Raw genomic sequence first — 20,722 nt, 5'->3', positions numbered from 1 at the left:
ATAAACAATATAATTGAAACAAAAAATGAACTCGGAAATAGATTGTTGTTTAGACTGTTCACTTATATTGTATACTTGACGATTGTCTCAACTTCTATAGTAATAAAATATACCTATTATAAAGGTGATTGGCATTAGGTACCAAAATTATATCATTATGCTATACGAATATGAGTATTATACGTTGGCCGTTGTGTATATGTGCACGAGTTATTATTATTTTTACGAAATTGTTCGAGTACCTATAGATTTAGTAGGTGTAATTTTTTCCTGCTAGTTTACTTAATCGTATACGATTAAGACGGAGACGATGACGCGGCCTGTCTTAGACAGCCTCTGTCGGCCGTCGTGCACTATTTATCAAGGTCGGCGGTGGTAATAATAATAATTACACGGCTACGGTGCTTTTGTTGCATTTGCGGTATGTGTTTGTGTGTGTGTGTGTGTGTGTGAGAGAGAGAGAGAGCAATATAATGGGCACGACGATACCATTAAACGTTTTGCGCACAATTTCTCATTCGTTTTCCGATGTCTCATTAGATCAGTCAGCCAGACCGATCGCGATTTTATTTTTGACAAGAAAACCATAATATTATACTGATATTTGAAAAAAAAAAACAAAAATTACAATAATAAACGATGTATATTATTATTTCATTTTATATACACGAGCATCGTATACGTCGTGACTTCCTCGACAGTCGTCCGTGCAACTTAAGCAGCAGTACTTATGCCTGTATTATACTCGTATGCGTTTTCGTTGCGGCATTTTTAATCGAGCAGCAGCTGAGTACCGACTTAGAGTTGTTTTACGTCATTACCTTACAGTTGGTATTGTTGGTAATTACTAATTATTATTGTATCGCTGGGCGTACCAATATATTATTATGCGACTTTTATATCCTCGTTTTTTTATTTTTCAATAACTCCAACAGTTTTTTTTATTCAAACAATACGTCTATAGAGTCCATTGCAGTATTGTATGTGCACTATAATACAAGAGCTATTTATTGCTCAAGTACGGTATGCGCTCGACCGAATTGGAACGAGGCTAAGGCGATGATATTTTATTATTAAACCATTTATACCTAGACTATTGAAAAAAAAAAAAAAACTATAGTATTAATATCAGAGTATTTTATATAAAAAATAATTGTTAGAACACCATGATGTATTTAAAATCTAAATTTTTTATTCATTTTTATTTTTATTCGTTTTTAACAAGTTCAAATTTTAATCATTTATACAATTTATTTTTACATATACATAGATAACGAAAAATAAAATAAAATTAAAATTACCTACGGCTTACTTTAAATAAAGTCATATAATATTAAATGAAATACAGTATGTACAATGCTATTACTGGCCGAATCCCTATAACTTAAAGAAATAAAATAAAAATAATAACAATTTATTAACTAAAAATATAATAATATTAAATCTTACAAAAAATATTATGAAGCTATATAAATAATATCCATATCATATATATTGTGTATATAGACAAAGTACAACGAGCTAACTACAATAAAACACGAGACCCGTTCGTTTATTATATTCAGTATTTAAATTACAATCGAAAAAGTCAAATTATTATAAAATCGGATTTACCTATCACGTGTATACATAGTACATACGACGTATCTAATGATATTAATAATAATAATGATAATAATAATAATAATAATAATAATAATAATAAAATAATGTATGCAGTTTGTCTTATTCCGTCTTAAAAAAAATAAATTACTGCTTTGTTGACCACACTTATATTATAATATGTAACATTAAAATACGGGTAATAAATTACGGGTGTGGGCCTAGGGTGTACATACGTGTATTATGTATAGGTACGTATTATTATAATATTATGCGCAATATGCGTTGTCGCGAAGACAGCCGCCCACCGGCATTGTTACCGAGTGTGACAAACTCCTATTGTCTTTGGCACTGTGATGTGCCCACTGCTGCAGTACCTATTTTTTTTTTCTCTCCGTTTTGTTTTCGTCTCCTAAAACCCGAAATGGACAACGGGGTTACCGCAATGTAAACACCGTACACCGCACCGCGTCATATCATTATTATCATAGTAACCGTATAACCGGTATAATAATGATATGTATTGCCTACGAAGACCGTGGTACGCGTGCTCACCCCCCCCCCCCCACCCAATCACCACTCGTACCATTTCCACGCCGGGAGATATTAATACGCGTCCGAGTGCGCATGACGCACCGCCGCACATCATTTGGGTCGCGTTGTTCGATTATTATTTTTGGTGCACTTCTCAGAGTACCAAATCGGAGACGATCGTTTTTTTTTTCTGCAGTTTACTGCAATGACTAGGACGATGCCGAAAAAAAGATAAAATATTCCTCGAAAAATAACATTTCTTCCGACTTTTGGGCACACGACGACGACGATGATGACGCGAGTACACAACACGCACGGTACAGCGTGGTAATGTGTGGTATATAGGTGGTAGCAATAGTAGCAATAGTAGCAATAGTAGTAGTAGTAGTAGTAATACGTAGTAGTATTGGTATAGGTAGTAAAAAGCAAGGTTCCTCCACCGGTGCGATATCGCGGGCTGTCGTCTGCTGCAGGTGGTGTGGTCAGTCGGATTAAACTTCGGCTGTCCGCTTGGTGAGGTCCAACGGCGAAGGCGGCAGCGTGGTGGCCGTTGCCGCGGTCTCCGGGTCGTCGGTGGACGAGTGACGACCGCCGGCCGACTGGGGCGCGTGTGGCAGCGGCGACCTGTTGTACTTGGCGGCCGTGGTCTTCAGCGACAGGTCGATGGGGTATTCCTGTTCGATGGCCACGCCGCCCGGCGCCGGACTGGACAGCAAGAGATCGCCACCGGCGGCTGTGCGCCCAGCGGCCACGGCTGCGTGCCAGCCGGCAGCGGCCATGGACAGCGTGAGACCGCCGCCGACGAACGGCGTCAATCCGGGTCGGGTGACGGACATCGGGTAGTAGGGCGAGTGGAAACCGGAGACGGGCGACAAGCCGATGGTGGCCGACGACGGGCTGACGGACAGACGTATGCGTTTGGCGTCACCCGAACCGGTGGACGACGCGGACGGCGACGAGGACAGCTGACGGAACGCGGGAGGCGTACCGCCTGTCGTGCAGGTCGGGCTGCGGTGGTGGTGCCGGAGCACGGGACTGGCGGTCTTCCGGCGGCTACCACCGAGGTTGTCCTCGTCGTCTGGCATGGACGAGCCACCCGAATCGTCGGAAGCGGACGGTCGGCGCCGGCGACGGTGTCTGCTTTTTGGCGAATGGTCGTCACTGCCGTTGTTGTTGTCGTTGTGCTCGCCGTTGTCATCGTCATCGTCTTCGTCGTCTCCGTCACGGCGGCGGTGGCCACCGCAATCGTCGTCGTCTCCGTCTTCATCGTCGTAACGATGACGTTGCCGTCGATCAATGCTGTTGTTGTTGTTGTTGTGATGATGACGGTTACGGTGATGGTGGTGGTGATGCCCGCTGATGATCGCGTCGGCGGCTGCCTGGCGCCGGCAGGACGCGTCGTCCTGGACGGCGGCGGTCATCAGGGCCGCGGCGGCGCCGTAACCGTTGAGTCGGGCCTGCAGGAACTTGTCGGTGGTCAGGAAATGGTGACCGGGGTGCACCAGACCGGCTGGGTACAGCGGCGAACCGAACGGCGACGGCTGCGACTGGTGGTGCGGCGGCTGTTGCTGGTGCGGTGACGACCGATTGCTTCCGTTGTGGTGCTGGTGATGATGGTGCGGCTGATGGTGGCCGACGGCCGCTGCCGCCGCCGCTGCATTTTGGTCTTGCAGTAGACAGTGGATCTTGAACCAGTTGGACCGGCGGCCGTACCGCGACCCGCTCTTAGACATGCCCACCAACAGACATTTGCGCAGCCTGCACGCCTTGCACGACGTCCTGTTCTTCTTGTTTATCACGCACTCGCCGTTGTTCTTGCATTCCGATATGGAACTCAGGTTGTTGTAGGTCCGTCCAAAAAACGACTGTGAAAAAAAAAACGAAGTTTTCCGTTTAGATATAATCATAGACAATACAATTAATAGAGGTATAGTACCACCAATGCAATCTGTCATTAATCATTATTATCTATAATCCATGATTGGATATAACTTTTATTTGTAGCATTTATTTTGTTCGGATTTTTTGATTCCCAGTGTATTCTTATGGAATTTTAATATAGATACATCATTCACAAATTCTGCATTCAAATTTCAAGGAAACCATAAGTTAACACTTGACATGCTTAATATTATAGTTAAGGTTTTAATTTTTGATCGATAAGTTATATGAATTGAAAATATATATTTTTATAATTTAATCGAAATTTGTAAGTATTCTCTCGTACTTTTTACAGTGCGTTTAAATCCACTCCTATATAATACTATTATCGTCTAGAATCTATAGAACACCAAGTACTAACAAGACTATCGGAAATCAATATTTAGTAAAAACATCAAATTATCTGCAGGAGGAGAGTGCCTATAAACACACGGAGTTATTTAATTAACAAGTCGTATTTTCGTATTGGGATGATCTTTTTGTAAATAATTTCCTTAGTAACGATATTATATTACGAAGAAAAAAAAAGTGAACGCGCTATATATTGTAATATGAATGGGTAGGTAGGTACCAGCTATGTGTGTTTATACACGTTTTGACCGGAAAATAATAATATAATATGTAATATACGCGGCGAGGGCGTGTCCGCCGTGGCCCCGAGCTATATGAGTCTCCAGCAGATACTTTGCTGACATTATTCCCACGAATACATGTATACTATTTATATGTATATAATATTGTAATATTATTTCGACCGACGGCGGCTAACGTTATTAAAAACGATAGATCACACGGTCGATATAAATTGTGTGTGAGTGTGTGAGTGTGTGTGTGTGTGTGAGAGTGTGTGTGTGTGTGTGTGTGTGTCTTCGTGCGCCAAAACGATATAGGCACGGATATACTTAATCCGACCACGATAAGCATTTAAAGACTAATGAGTCACACACATATATATATAAATATGTGTGCGAGTTTGCGCGCGTACTAAATACGAATCGGTATATTAATCATAAATCTTCGTATCGCGATCGAATGAATGAATGGATGTTATTATAGCCCATACAACTATAATAATATGATGTGTATGTGTGTGTGTGTGTGTTTGGATCGAAATGCACTTACGGTTTTTACGTGTACACATTGTATGTTGAATGGCCGAAGTAAACGACACAATTATAACTATACACGCACGCATTATTCGGCTATTAAAAATTTGTACCTCGAGGGGGTTCGTACGTGAAATACCGTTGTACGGCTAAGATGTATTTATTAATAATTTCAATATAATGCACAAGCGAAAAACAATTTGTGATTTGTATAATACGAGTGGCCGCAGCCACCACTTTGGGAGTGGGTTCGAGTAATCGTTCTGCAATACGGTATAGGCATGATGACGTGTTCAGAAAAAACACAATGCGTGCAACGGAGAGGGGTAAGTTGCATTTGCCTCACCTCACCTCCCCCCAACATATAACTTTGTTTATAGCCTAATGATTAATGGATGTTTAGTAAAAATATTCGATTTAATACGTATTATCCGTTGTTATAATATCAGCTACACAATATATTTTATTTTTATTTTTATTTTTATAAAATTCAATGAGAAAATCGTTGCAATCCGTAATCACGACGTAGTCAAGGTGTATTTATAAATAAACCGAATGACGCGATGTCTTCTCTACATCGTGTCCGTAATCTAATCACCATTGATATAGGTAAAATATTTATATTCGTGATACAATAACCAAGTAACTACTGTATTTGTATAGATCTTTGAGCTTTTTCCGCAATAAATAAATCGTGTTGTTTTAAGATTGCTATTGGATATTTATTTTAAAATTTCTAAATGTGTGACCCCGCCCCACAGGAAAATATTTCCCAGGGACGACACCGAAATATTCTATCGCAAACAAAAGTTACTGTGTACATTATATTATACGTAATAGCATGTGAAAAATGACAGAGTTTAGGTTTTTTATTTTATTACCAGGTCATATATTAAATTGTTTCGAGGAGAACGATCAGTGGTTGTGGCTATATAGTCGTTAAATAATTACATCGTCATCAAACGCGTTCCGGGAAGTAAATTTGTGTCACCATATTTATATATAAAATATAATATGAAGAACAAGAGGTATTTGTTGTGAAATCGATATTTATGTAATATATATTTTTATTATCTTCTCGGGTGAGACGCACGCGTATGTGGTTTGTCCATATAATACACGTATATATTAAAATGGTTTTGAAAATAAATATCACTTTTATATTTCGTATCTGTGCGGTCGACGAGAAGAGTGAGCGTATGGTGGTAACGACGGTGAAAAACGAGAGTGGACTAAGACTATAAAATATTCTTGTGGGTCCGCACATAGCGTATGATGGAGCTGACGCAACGGTACTAAATAGAATTAAATATGTGCATTGTGTTTGAACAATTTTAAATATTTCCGACCGAAGCGTAATTATATTGCTCTTTTGACCATATAAATAGTTCTACCGTTTCATTTATTCAGAATATATACCTATATATATATATATATATATATAGGAAGGTAATATTAAATCACTCGGGTCACGGTTGTATGGGAATACGAGAAAAAAAAATCGCGCGCACTAGAGGCCGATCCGACGGGCACCACTGGCATATTATATTAAATTATTATACTGCCGCTGCAGAGTGCGGATGCTGCAGCGGTTGGTTCCGGGAATATCTCGGAGACCGAGATGAGAGTCAACTCGGTCCTTACAACAACTCCATTTGCACATAAAAGCAATTTGTAAATAATGGTGAATTAGTTAGGTCGGTCGCTGAGATGGCTGCCGTAGAGAAAGAGAGACACTGCAGGAGAAAAACGACAATATACCATAATAATATTATTATAGCCAGCTACTATATATTATATATATAGGTAGGTTATAAAATGCGCGCGCGAGGTTTCATTTTATTTATTTATATATATATATTTTATCCGCATTATTATTATTTTCAATCGGTTTGACATTTGTCTCACGTGTGTGTGTGCATAATACCTATATAATCGTATATACCATACACTAGATGTAGGCGAAGATGCCACATTCCGCGTCGACCTGACCGCACCACAACTGGACCATCGCCGATGAAAACCAACCGGTATATATACGTAAAAAGACGCTCGCAGTTGACATTTTATTATTATTAAATTGTTGTTTTTTTATATATATATATATAACTCTTTCCCTACTCTTCTTTTCGGTCTGCCATATAGTGGTTACCTACATAATATAATCTCGATAATAATAATAATAATGAAAAAAAAAAATAGAAAGTCACATGGCCCGGCTCATGATATGATGATGATGATGATGATGATAATAATATTACATTGGTCAAATAAATCGTGTCACTAAATTAACTCGATCTTATAAAGCGTACATAGGTAGGTAGGTATAATGGTAATATATACATGTTCGTCCACGTGCAGAGCGAGTGGATATGCGCATTATTTAACGAACCGGCCACCGCCGGTATTATCTTCTATAATATAATATTGGGACGATTAGAAACAAATGTGGGAAGGAGAGAGACATTTATCCGGCGGGTATTGCGTAACAAACGTACAGTTATTTTATCCGAAATAATAATAATAATAATAATAATAATAATAATGTTTGTAAATTTTTTTATGCAATTATATTAGAACAATCATTACGTATGCACATGTTTGTGATTGGTATTCGGCATGGGCGTTCTCACGGGGGGGGGGGGGTAGATCCCCCCCAAGGCTCTTTATTTTCTTGCATATTAGTGATACTCGTATATATTTTGTCTATTTTTGGTAACCCTTACGGCTTATCATGTAACAATTTCTTTCATCCCCCTCCATTGAAAAATTCTGAGAACGCCTTTGGTATTCGGCAAGCGGTTGTTTTTTTCGGTCGATTGAATTCGTGTAAGACATCTATCTATATTATTATTATTATTTTCCCCTTTCATGTCGTGAATGTCGGTTGACAACTCGCGCACACGCGACATTCCTTCTGTAACGCAAAATCCTCTAACCTAACAATCATATACGTGTTGGCACGTTGATAACGATTTTAGATCACGATAATGGATGATGATTGTTTTTATCGTGTCGAAATAATTTATTATCATCACTATACGGCACGCCGTCGGTTTGTATCTATAGTCTAGTGAGACTAGACTCTAGTCTAAGCTGTGTAATATAACAACGATGGACATCACGGACGATGTAACGCGTCTCACGATAAACGATGATATTATTATATTCCGAGTTAATGGAGAAAAAAGTTTTTAATTCATCATTATTTATCTACATAGCTGGGTAATACTACTTTTTGTCGTGTGATGTATAAACGTTTATTTACCAATAATAGTAATAATATGACAACAATACGGTGGAGATTACGCTTTCCTATTTTTATACATCAAATACTCAGAGAATATTATATTGGTTCGAAGAAGCGGCGCGATCTACAGAGAAGTATCTAGGTATTACTAATAATTATTTTATTTTTGAAAGTCAATACCAGCCGTCGTGGAGAAAGATTTATACTTGGATGTCACGACAATAAAACTTGTTCAATGTTCGCATTTGTATAGGCTCCGCACATTTGACATTGTTTAACTATTAACGTCTACCCGCGTAGAGCGTATATTATAATAAAAGTAATATTTCGTAATATCATATTAGCATATTATCATTACGCGTGCGGTACTCACTTTGCAGCCTTCGCAAGTAAAAGCTCCGAAGTGGAAACCGGCGGCTGGTTCCCCGCAAACTTTGCACTGTTGGTTCATCTGTAAATAAAAAATAAAAACAAATTTTCTATTAAAACACGGTAGATAAATCATCTCCAAACAAGGAGGTGGTGCAGGTAGCTTATCCTCGAATGATGCGTACGTATTCTCGTATTATAATATATTATTGTATATTATGCTAAATAGATCTGGTCAAGGAAACCTACTAAAAATATATTGGGTTGGCATTAACATATTGTTGTTATTAATACTATACTGTGTATATAATATACCTACATACAGCACGATGGTTACGCGATAGCGTTTTGCTCGAATCACGGACTGCTATCACTCTTATTACTATAATATGTTATTATAAATAATAGGTATACTGTTTTTTTTCTGTCTCGATGAATATTGTATTTTACACACGGACACGTCATTATGGAGGACAATTAATGGTTTTCAATATTTCATATACCTAATATTATCTCTAGTAGGCACACGGCACGTAGTCCAACTACAGCCTGCAATACTTTTTTGTCACGCTAACTAATTGAGATTAATATTACACGTGCAGGTGGCAGTGCAGCAGGATACCTACACACAGCATCGGTCGAGTACTGTTTCTTCCGCGTAAGTACACCTACTTAATACCGAATCGATTTTCGCCGTTTCGCATAATATTATTATTGTAATACTATATTATACGCATTGGTTTGTGTTCAAGATGTGCGTGCGTGCGTGCGTGGATATTAATAGCGTTATTAATTATTATAATACGCGCTCAATTGCTCCGAGTCACGAAATAATTAGGTATATTATTATTTTTTGAACTGCTACTGGAGCTCCCATTACCCAACCTTCGGCTTAAACACCAATATCATGTTATGCCCGTTGTTCTTGTAAAAAACCGTATAGTCATCGTAGACGGAATCGACTGTACAGTGCGCGTCTATCCGTAGCCGATCAAATACCGTGTAGCTGTCATGGTTTTATTTTGCTATAGTGCCATCCGAGCTGTGATATTTATCCGATGATTTTTAGTTATAGTCGTTAGGCATTATCCGTGGGTACACCTAGCTATATCCTATTATATTATTATATATTAATATCGCCATATGATTTTGCGAGGTATTCGTTAACGAATACAACGAAGTTTTTACTGTTTATCATGTATGCGCGGTGCAGCAGCTGCAGTGTCGCCGGATGGGGACGGTGATGGTTAATTAAATTTTATGTGGCTGCGCGAATAAGCGACGACGGTGAAATATCTGAACGGCGGCATCTGTAGTGGGCGTAGGCGATATCGTGGGTCGTCGTCGTCTTCGTATTCTCTTGAGGTAATTTTTCTCGAAAGACACACCAGCCCACCCAGGACAACAGAGAGTGTTCTCACCGAGACGCTACCGGAACGGAAGACTCGCAGCGGACAGATATATAAATAATTGTGTTAAATTAACGCTCATCATCATATCGTCATCATCGATCGCTATCCCGCTGCAATGCGTTTATATAACACGGTAACGAAATCGGAGCATATATATATATATATATATATATATATATATATATATATATATATATATATATATATATATATATATATATATATATATATGTATGTATGTATGTATATAACAGTATATAATATAATGTAAGTATATTATTATATATTGTAGGTACCGCGACATAACATATTATAATATTACCGTTGTTTTATAAATTCAGTTGCTCTTGGGTTCTATTGTACAATAATACACGCGTATAAGATCATTTACCGCGTGGACAGTGCATTTTTATGTATATTTATATTTTATATTATATTATTATATATTATTACACACGTTTGAAAAGATGACACCGGCCGCGACCGGTTTCCGTCCGTCGCACGAATTGGCCGGCTTCCTAATTCAGAAGCGGGCTTACGATATCATATACATATATAACATATATATATATATATATATATATTTATTAAGTATATATTCGTACATAATACTTCACACACACACACACCATAGCCCGAATGTCGTCTTCGACATCACGACAATCTCTTGCGCGTCTCTGCAGCTCACACAACGTCAACAGCAGCGGTGGTCTCGGGGACACATCACATATATTCATATTTCATTTTTTTTTTTTTTTTGTCATTATTAATCGCCCGGTACACAATACGTATTATATTATTATATCGCGTCGTCCAACGTTCATATCATATTAATATTCAAATAGTAGATCAATTATTTATCTGCCGCGTGTGCGTTTTTCTCTCGGAACGACGGACTACGCTATTTTTTACGTAACGTAAACGGCACCACCGTGCGCGCGGCCACACGCGAGTTACCTACTCAATGCACACGCATATGTGTAATTGTTAAATTAAATTATATTAATATTATAAAAATAAATATCTATGTGAATGCGATCACGGGCAGATTGGATCTGAGATAAAACCGTACAGCAGACATACCGGACCTAACCGATTTTTTAACTTTTCGTCCAACACAATAACAATATTAATGTATAATAATATACTCAAATTATTCCTATCAGGGTACTAGGACGCAACTTCAATCTGTTTTAAAATCAAGCAAAACAATATAGAATATTATACGTACCCAAATATTTATTCTAAATATTATTCAACACCAAAATCCTATACGCATTTTTTTTTCTGTAAGATCACTGGTGCATTCGGATTTCGGGGGTAAATCGTTCGTTTCTGCCCATTTATATGGCATTTTAAACATATTTAAATGGTTTCGATGACGTCAAATGAAACTGCAGCAGACGATTATTGATTATTTTTTTCGGCCAGAGCAATAATGTCTGTACAGTATATTATTATTTTAACCGATATATATATGTATATTTCAAGCTGCAGTTGTAATAAAACATAATATACCTAGACTAGTACTACACAGGTACCTAACCACTGTGCAGCAGTATATAAATTGATGATGGCCACGGAATGTATGTTATGAATGATTTTTGGCCAACGATCAGAGTCCGACCGTTGCACAACGCCATAAAAACGAGATCAAGTTTGCGAGGACGGATGCTCTTCCTCTTGCTGCAAACAGTGGTTTTTGGCATTATCAGAACACACACGCGCGCGCGCGTGATTTGGCAACATACCAAACGGTTTTCTCGCACGGCAGCAGCTGCCGAAACTTAATCAAAGTCATCCGCCTAATCCTCCGGAACAATATATTAACTCGCTATTTCTCTCTCGGTCTTCCGTTTTTTTTTCACCGATGCACCGCGTCTTTTTGTCATTGACAAATTAACCGTAAATATATATACTTTATATACGACGAGAGTTGACCCTATATCCCGCGAGATCCTCGAAACTCTTTTGCCGTCCCCCATATACATATTATTATTATGAGCACCCGATCATCATTAATATTGTAGACGTGTTTTGCAAAACCACTTCAGTCGTCATCGTCGTCGTTTATATTCTCCATTCTCCTTCTTCTTTATATTATTTTTTTTTCGAGTGTGAAAGGGATGCGTGTCGCCCGTCCATTGTTCTCCGACGCGTATATGTATAAGGTAACACGGACCATATTATTATTATTATTGTTGTTGTGTGTATACAAAAAAATAAAAAAATTACGGTACTTGAATGTGCAAAAGAGCTACGCGGTACCTATACTGCAGTACATAAACAATCTGTCACTGGCGGCGAGAAGAAAATACGAAGGGATATAAAGTGTCGTCGTCGTCGTCGGCCAGTCTCGGCTTTTATTATTATTAATAATATTATTATCCTAAGCGCCCGTGACCGGTGAGAACGTTATAATATTATCCTTGTGAACGGTATATAATAATAATAATAGTATAATACTTTGACATATTTTGCAGTGTCGTTGTTATCGCCTCGACAAAACCGTTATTTGCGTACACATATTATAAGATCTACGTGTTTGTTTTTTTTTCTATTTTTGTTTGTCCATTAAACACTCGAGCGTAATAGTTGTCCACATAATATGCACCTCCATACTTGTGAATATAATATTAGTATACTATATTATAGAGGTATAGAGTTCTTTACCGAGAGACGACCGCTCACACAATAATATAGAAAAAAATCGCCATCGTTGTTCTATACAGCTTTTGCAAACGATGACGGTCGGTGAAAAATATCAACCGAAAGCCGTCAACAAGCGCACACGCGCGTAACGTAACATATATGTATTTGTAAGTAATAATATTATATTATCCATTATACTCTTCGTCATCGTGTTGTAAATTATTACATTTCCCAGAGAAAATAAAATTAGTACGTACCACGAACAAATTGATGATTGTTCATTTTTTTTGCCAAAGTAAAAAAGTAATTTGAGAATTGTTTTAATACATATTATATATATATATATATATTTTTTTTTATCAATTTTGTCAACTTATGTGTTATTTATTTCAAACACCTAAACGCGTACTATTCTGCAATACCGAGAACCTCACGCTCCTTAAAATCTAATTATGCTAGAATTGGCTATTACTCATTGTATTAATTTATATCGAGCGCATTTAAAAATATAAAAACATCAAACATGTATTGTTTATTATACTCTTAAGTCTGTGCAATGGCTGAATGTCCGTTAAACATAATTTGTTACGTACTCACATGAGTTTTGCGAGTGTGATTATATAACATAACTGCGGTGCATGCGACAGTCCAATGGCTACAGATATAATATATAGGGAAACATCAAACATTATATTTTTATGTGCATACACTGTTACAGACGTGATGGATCAATCATGCGATTTGATATTTTATATAAACAAACGAAATCCGAGATGACTAAGCGTTTAGCGCGACTGAATCGATTACATTGTGAGTTTTTAAGTTTCCGAGTAAAAAAATAACGGTGTGCAGTATACAATAATATAATAATATTATGCAGTAATGTCGTATTGTGACAGCGCATAGTCGTCTGTTCTGTCACTGCAGCAGTCGACGATCGTCAAAATCGATCTGTTCACATATGATGACGATGATCGATGATGAACGCACGACGTCGACGACGGTTTGGATCATTTAAACGTTTTGGGGAAAAAAAAATCCCTATTCGGATTATGCCTACCTAACCTATAATACCTATAATAGGTGTACCTATCATAAGCGTTTATACGCGCGATAAACGGTTTTAAAATCATGAAAAGGATATTTATACACATAATAATAACATATATAACGAGACCGATTATATTATTCAGAAGTGTATTATTCTTTTGCATCATTAGGCGGAGGGCACACAATAGCCGCGGAGCATTTAGATTTCCGTCAAAACGGCGGTAGCTCCGTTTATAAGAATAAGGACGTACATAAAAATATATATATCATACCTATAGCTATGTATACCGCGAAATGCCGCTCGGTGATTAATGATTTGATGTATTTTGTTCTCCTTTTTGAGGGTCGCTCCGAGACCGTCTACCGTGTCGCATTTAAATTAGACACCTCCAGATATAAATGGATAATATAACGTTTCAAAACATATTTAGGGTAAGTGCGCGCAAGATGTATACGCATTTGGTATACAATATATTATTTGATATTATTATATACACAATATTATAAACCTTATGTACATTATATAGCCTATCCTATATATGTATTATACGTATGTGCATCGGTACCACCGCAACTCGCAAGCACTTATATTATTATATATTACATATGCATCTATATATATATATATACAAATATATAGATCATATATATACATGTAGAAAATGCTGCTGCCAACAACGACGACCGTCGGCGGCATCAGATAAACATCGGAACGGGCACATTATGTATTTAACACGACAAAAGGATCGTGTTTTTATTTATTTTTTTTTAACCATCATAGTCGTTGTTGACGTCAGGTAAAAAATATGAATAAGGAAAAAAATGAAAATTAATTTGAAGATTAAAATAAAAACATATTATAGTGCAATATATATGCCTATATACTCGCGTATACCGACTAAAATTGTTGCATGGTTTAGATTAGATAGATATAATTAAATTAATAGCCCTCGCGTATTATGTAGGTACACGTGCTAACAACGTTGTCGCTAATTCTCGTCTCTTGTTTTTGCGACTACAAATCACGAAACAAAAAAAATTGAACAAACAAATTTCCAACATTTTTTTTGTATTTTTATATATTTTGCGTGGTTCAGAATCCACATGTACACTGTAGATGTACCTATACTATATATATATATATATATATATATATATATATACACACACTGTGTATGTATATATGAAGGGCGTCGGTTTAAGGCGCGCGGCGCTCCGGTCATTATAACGAGCCAGTGTTTCGTTTTTTATTTTTTTTTTTTTATGTAAAAGCTTCATTGTATAAGTTAGTATATGCACACATACATACATATATAAATATAATATAAATGACACAATATGTACCGAAAGCAAACTAGAGGACGTCCACGGGAAACAATGCCGTTCTGATGGTCTACATAAAACAAGCCAGTTAATGAAACTTGCCTATTGTGCCAACAGCCATATCAATGGAGCATTGTGACGTTATATTAGGTACTGATCGTATGCGGACCGTGCCGTTTATGCAAATCAGTGGTTTATTTTTTTCTAAACGGCTCGAAAATAACAAAATACAGCTTGTTTGTCAGATATGCCAAGTATAAGTAGGTACTGCACACACACTTACATATTTTACACTCAATATATTACCGATAATCTATATTATACAAGCATATTGTGCGCTGAGGAGGAATATTATGCATATTATACATTATCATATATATAGGTACTCTCGTTTATTTGTTTTTTTCCTTAACCGTGAGGAGTCCGTGACTATGTAATTTTCGTTCACTATTATATTGGGAAATTAAAATAAAAAACATATCTACATATTATGCATGTGCATCTATATAGATACGATGATGTACTTGGTAAAACTGGTTATTTTGCTCAGCTGATATCCGGGAAAACCGAATATTATTGCGATCGTTGTATATTATATTTGAATTAAGTTATGCAATTTTTTTTTTTGTTTCTTTCGTGATTTTTTTTTCACACACATTAGGTATTCGCTCATCGCGGATCATCATCAATGTGGGTCACCTTGAAACACACTACTTCAACTACTACTATTACGACTGCTGTTGTTGCTGCTGCTATATATATCCACTGACGGCACGGCAAAAGTGGGTGTGATAGTGTCGGGGTCTAATGGTCGGATATCGTGATGTCCATTAGCGAGTAATTGTGAAATATCCGGTATTCATTAGACTCGACTATTATTATTATTATTATTATTATTATTAGAATGTGTGTATACGCTACACATAAATTTTTTTCTACTCGTTTATATTTTGTAGTCAGCTGCTGCTCCTCTTTCGGTGGCAGAGCGAGATCTCTCTTCCGCGTCCGCGTGTGTCATCAAATGGACCGAGCGGTCGAAGATTAAAGAAGCATAATATGTAAAATACAAGCAACTAGATTCCCAAACGCAAATCGTATTAATACGAAACTACTATCGTGTGAATAATATATCCACTACACGTATGTCTGTATATATTATATTATAATAATAGTCACCACTACAGTAAGTCGATATTATAAAGCATATACTTATAATGCATAGCGATCTCGACAATTGTAACATGTTTAACAAACATGATTTTAATAAGAATTTTAACGAACTACTCATGCAACTCGTGCGAAATGAAAATTGACAAGTAAAATAAATAATTTTGATCATTATTTTTCTCGACTCATTTGATTAAGCTATTGCAACCTAAAACAACGATTTGCATATAATAATTATTCTAATGAGCGAATTAATTTCTAATTGATCGAAGCTGGCGCATAAGATTATTCAATCTTTGGAGATATAAAATAAGTTTCTACAATACAATAGCGAATAATATTAAGTAACTAAATTTAAGAATTGCAAATTAATTTATAATAAAGACGGTTGTTTGGTTTTATGTAACAATAACTTTTATAATTAAATAATTAATTGTGATTTAGTACTCAGTCAAAATATTAGTATAATAAACATTGAACCATGGGAACTACACTGTGCTGAACGTTATGCACACAACAACACTACATACACAACTGACAAGGTTTCAATTTAGAACACAATGTTATTTAAAAAAAATCAGTTACATAAATATAATACTCGCAGTTCTTTATAATTAACACATTATACGTTACATTATTATCATGATATTCATGGGCCTTTATTTAATATGGTAAATTTGTAGACGAATTACCTTAAAATTATACGTTATACATTATGAAGTAAGTAGGTATATATAATATAGACAATAATATTTTATAATATATAACAGTACCTATTTATATCATATATTTATAAATCTTTTAATTTACGATTTTTTTTTTTTTTTGTAAAATTATACTTATAGGCATATATGAATATAGGTGTCTCTCATTGATAATTAATTATTTTACACGCAAGAATTTTTTTTCGCCTGAATAGTGGACAGTAATAATTATTTGTTTCAATTAGATTAATTAATAACTGTGAGACATATAACGGAGAAAGTTCATGAGAAACCTCACACGAAGCGTCGGACGCAGATTTTGGAATTTAGGGGACGGGACACATAATACTCTATAATTTAATAAATAATTAATTAATAATCGATGTGTACGTTATGTACAGGTAATACGTAAATACGTGTATAATATATATAAATATAATACTATGTATGTACTATATATTATATGTATAGGATTTGTGTTTTCATTTTAAACCGATTAATCGATGATCGAGCGTGGGCGTGTAAGAATATATATATTCTATATATATATATATATATCCACCGCCTAGACCGACTCATGGGTCGTGTTTGATACAAACGCAAAGCGGGTTTATAACTAAATTAATTAAAAAAAAAAAAATCCGATATTAATATAATCGTTATTATTGCCGCTATCGAGCCTATGAATCGATATATTGTTATTAGTCTATTACTTTCCGTTCATAGAAAAAAAAACACTTTACGCCCATTCCGTGTTCGCACGGAATTTTCGTGACCCATTCGCCCACATCAGATCACCCGGCGATTATTCACGTACATTTCCGATGAGTCCGTTCCAATCGTTGCAAAATAAGCCAGTTACAATAACAACAAAATATACATCGATAATTATGTTTATTATAAATTTTTTTTTTCAATATAGAAGATATTCTTAACACGCATGATTTGTAAGTACATACAATATGTATTATATACATTATTCATGTACCCGTAAAAGAAATTTTAACGTCAATACATAATAAAAACCCATATCTATAAATACCTACCTATTTAGTACCTATTTTAAAAATAGAAAAAAATTTATATCAAACTTAATATGACAAAAAAACAAAATCTCTTTTAAAATAATGTATGTTTGTCATAATACCTATGAACCATAAAAATATGAAATATTTAAGTATTATTTTGAATGATCAAAGAGTAGAAAAAATGTATATGTGAAGTAATTAGTTTTATTGAAAACTGCAAAACCTACAAATCGGATTAATATACTTGTTAAGGCGTTGAAGTCTCCCATAGCTTTTCAATTACCATAAATAATAATATAATAATAATTGTAAAGATAAATCATTTTTTTTTTTTTTTATTAGAAATAAGCCTCGGCTGCGGAGGCCATTGGCTGACATAGTTTACATTGTTAATGATAATTGTTGTATACACTATTTACATTATTTACAAAAACATTACACATATTATAAATCATTTTATTACGACTGGAAAGTGTAGTTACCTACATGCAATTATTATAAATTGCTATATTATATGTATATAAAATATTGTGGGAGTTCACTTTAACCATTACAAATATTTAATGGAAAAAAACTGTTACTTAAGAAAATTTTTCATTAAAAATTATACAATGAATTGTATTGAAAAATACTGTTTTACTTACGTTTAATTTTAAAACGATGTATAGGCGAGCAGCATATCCAATGGAAATCTGCCTATATCTATTCTTTTTTGTCGCGCGCGACTTTCTTCGGTGTCACCGTCTGGTCTTCATGTCGCAAATGCACAGAAAAAGATTTTAAGATCAAAAACAATCGTAACTTTTCGCCGAAAATTCACCAAAAAAATTTAAATAAAAAAGACCAAAACATACAATTTGCGAACGCGCAAAATTCAAACGACGAAATAAAAATGTAATTGTAGCAAAAATAATATTGGCGGCGGCGGCGTAGTGCGATCGAATTCGTTCGCGTGCAACAATATTATGATTTTATAAAATCGTTTTTTTTTTCGCAGCGGTAACGACGCTGTCACAGCGGCGCAACAACTAACAACAACGACGACGAGTGACGATTGACGACCACGACGGGCCACGCGATTCGTAGTGCGACGGAAAAACACGAACTGGTCGGGATCGCCTGCCGGCTTCTACTGGCCCGGGCCGCGGTCTCATTCCGGGGGGCCGCGACGCGCCCGCACCGGTTCCAAGGTGGGGGAACCGGGCTGTCGTTGGGGCCGCGGTGGGAGCCGCGAGGGGCGTGCCCGAAACGCACCAATGACCGATCGGCCCCACCGCCCGGGACGTCGCACGAAACTCGCCCCTTTTTACTCCGCCACCGCTCGTCTACCGGACACATCCGCTCGGCGATTCACACCTGCTGAACGGTGTGCGCGCGCGTGCGCTTCCGAGATTTTCGTCTTCTGATTTTTTTTTTTTTATACCGTCTTTGATGAGCGCCGCGACGTTCTGTTTTTTCGTCATCTTATGATAAGTATTTCATATCATAATATTATTAATAATTATTGTAGTCCGCGAATCATAATAACTATAATATTATACACCTTTGACTCAAAGGCTTTGAGTATCAATAAAACCTCACCGGTTTTTAGGCAGAAAACTGTAAAAAAAATTTAAAAAACATTGAAAATCGTCAAATATTGTCGACCTTCGAAATACCGTCGTTATTATAAATGTACTAATAAGGTACCTACCACGACATAATATACCTAATATACCCATTTAACGGGTGTATTTAGGTTTACCCGCGGCTAATGGTTTACGATTTTCCCACGAATTTATCACCGGTCTAATTATTAGTACGTCAAGCCAAAACGCAAACGTGGCCGTAAAATTACCGTGTTTACTGCGGTATACCCCGTATATATGTGTATAATATGATATATACGCATAAGAAACCAATCAACACAAACCAATCGGTTTGCTTTGCATTTGTATCGGTTATACTTATAATATAGGTTTGTATTATACAGACATAATGCTACGTTAACGTGTGTATGTGTGCTTGCGCGTGCGCGCGCAGTTGGATTGATAATTATAGGTGTGTATACAAGTAATGTTTTTTTGCGTGTAGTCAATCGTGTACGAAAATATATCTATCTAGGTATAGGTATGTTGTGTATAAATTATAATAACATAATATGGATTTATATTATATTATTTTAACTTTGTTAGAAAATCATTATTATAATTTTTTATTGACTACGCATGTGGCATAATATATATTTTTAGAACATAATATTTTAAAATTAATAATATGTAGATGATGATCTATGATGAATAATAATAATGTTATGCGTATTAATAAGTATTTGGTTTACCCGCGAAGGTTGCAGAGATCAAATTAAACATATCTAAAAATACATATATAGTAAATAGTACTTAATAATAAATATTTATTCAATCACATAGAAACGATAATTATAATTATGATTTAAGTATCAGTATAATATCTGTCGTAAAATATTACTTGTAAGTTGTAGGCAGGACGTATAATAGCCGTATGGGTACTTTATCTCATTCTATATGACACATTATAATAACATAGTGATAGATTTCCTTTGGTGTAGGCGCGGTCAGTGTGG

General features: G+C 36.1%; 1 protein-coding gene across 1 annotated transcript; it reads right to left on the bottom strand.

The window, feature by feature from the left end:
* Positions 1-1,122: 1,122 nt before the first annotated feature.
* On the bottom strand, positions 1,123-19,258 carry LOC107169277 (uncharacterized). The gene is made up of 3 exons (XM_015518968.2): positions 18,783-19,258; positions 8,807-8,884; positions 1,123-4,001 (listed from the first exon to the last, which is right to left on the bottom strand). Exons 2-3 carry the CDS (start codon positions 8,882-8,884, stop codon positions 2,628-2,630), a joined length of 1,452 nt encoding a protein of 483 aa, XP_015374454.2. The 5' UTR covers positions 18,783-19,258; the 3' UTR covers positions 1,123-2,627.
* Positions 19,259-20,722: the final 1,464 nt, after the last annotated feature.

Source organism: Diuraphis noxia, unplaced genomic scaffold, assembly GCF_037042655.1.
Source record: "Diuraphis noxia isolate RWA-SAM2 unplaced genomic scaffold, SU_Dnox_SAM2 contig0003, whole genome shotgun sequence".
NCBI classification, from domain to species: Eukaryota; Metazoa; Arthropoda; class Insecta; order Hemiptera; family Aphididae; genus Diuraphis; species Diuraphis noxia.
This window is presented reverse-complemented; position numbering and strand designations above follow the sequence as displayed.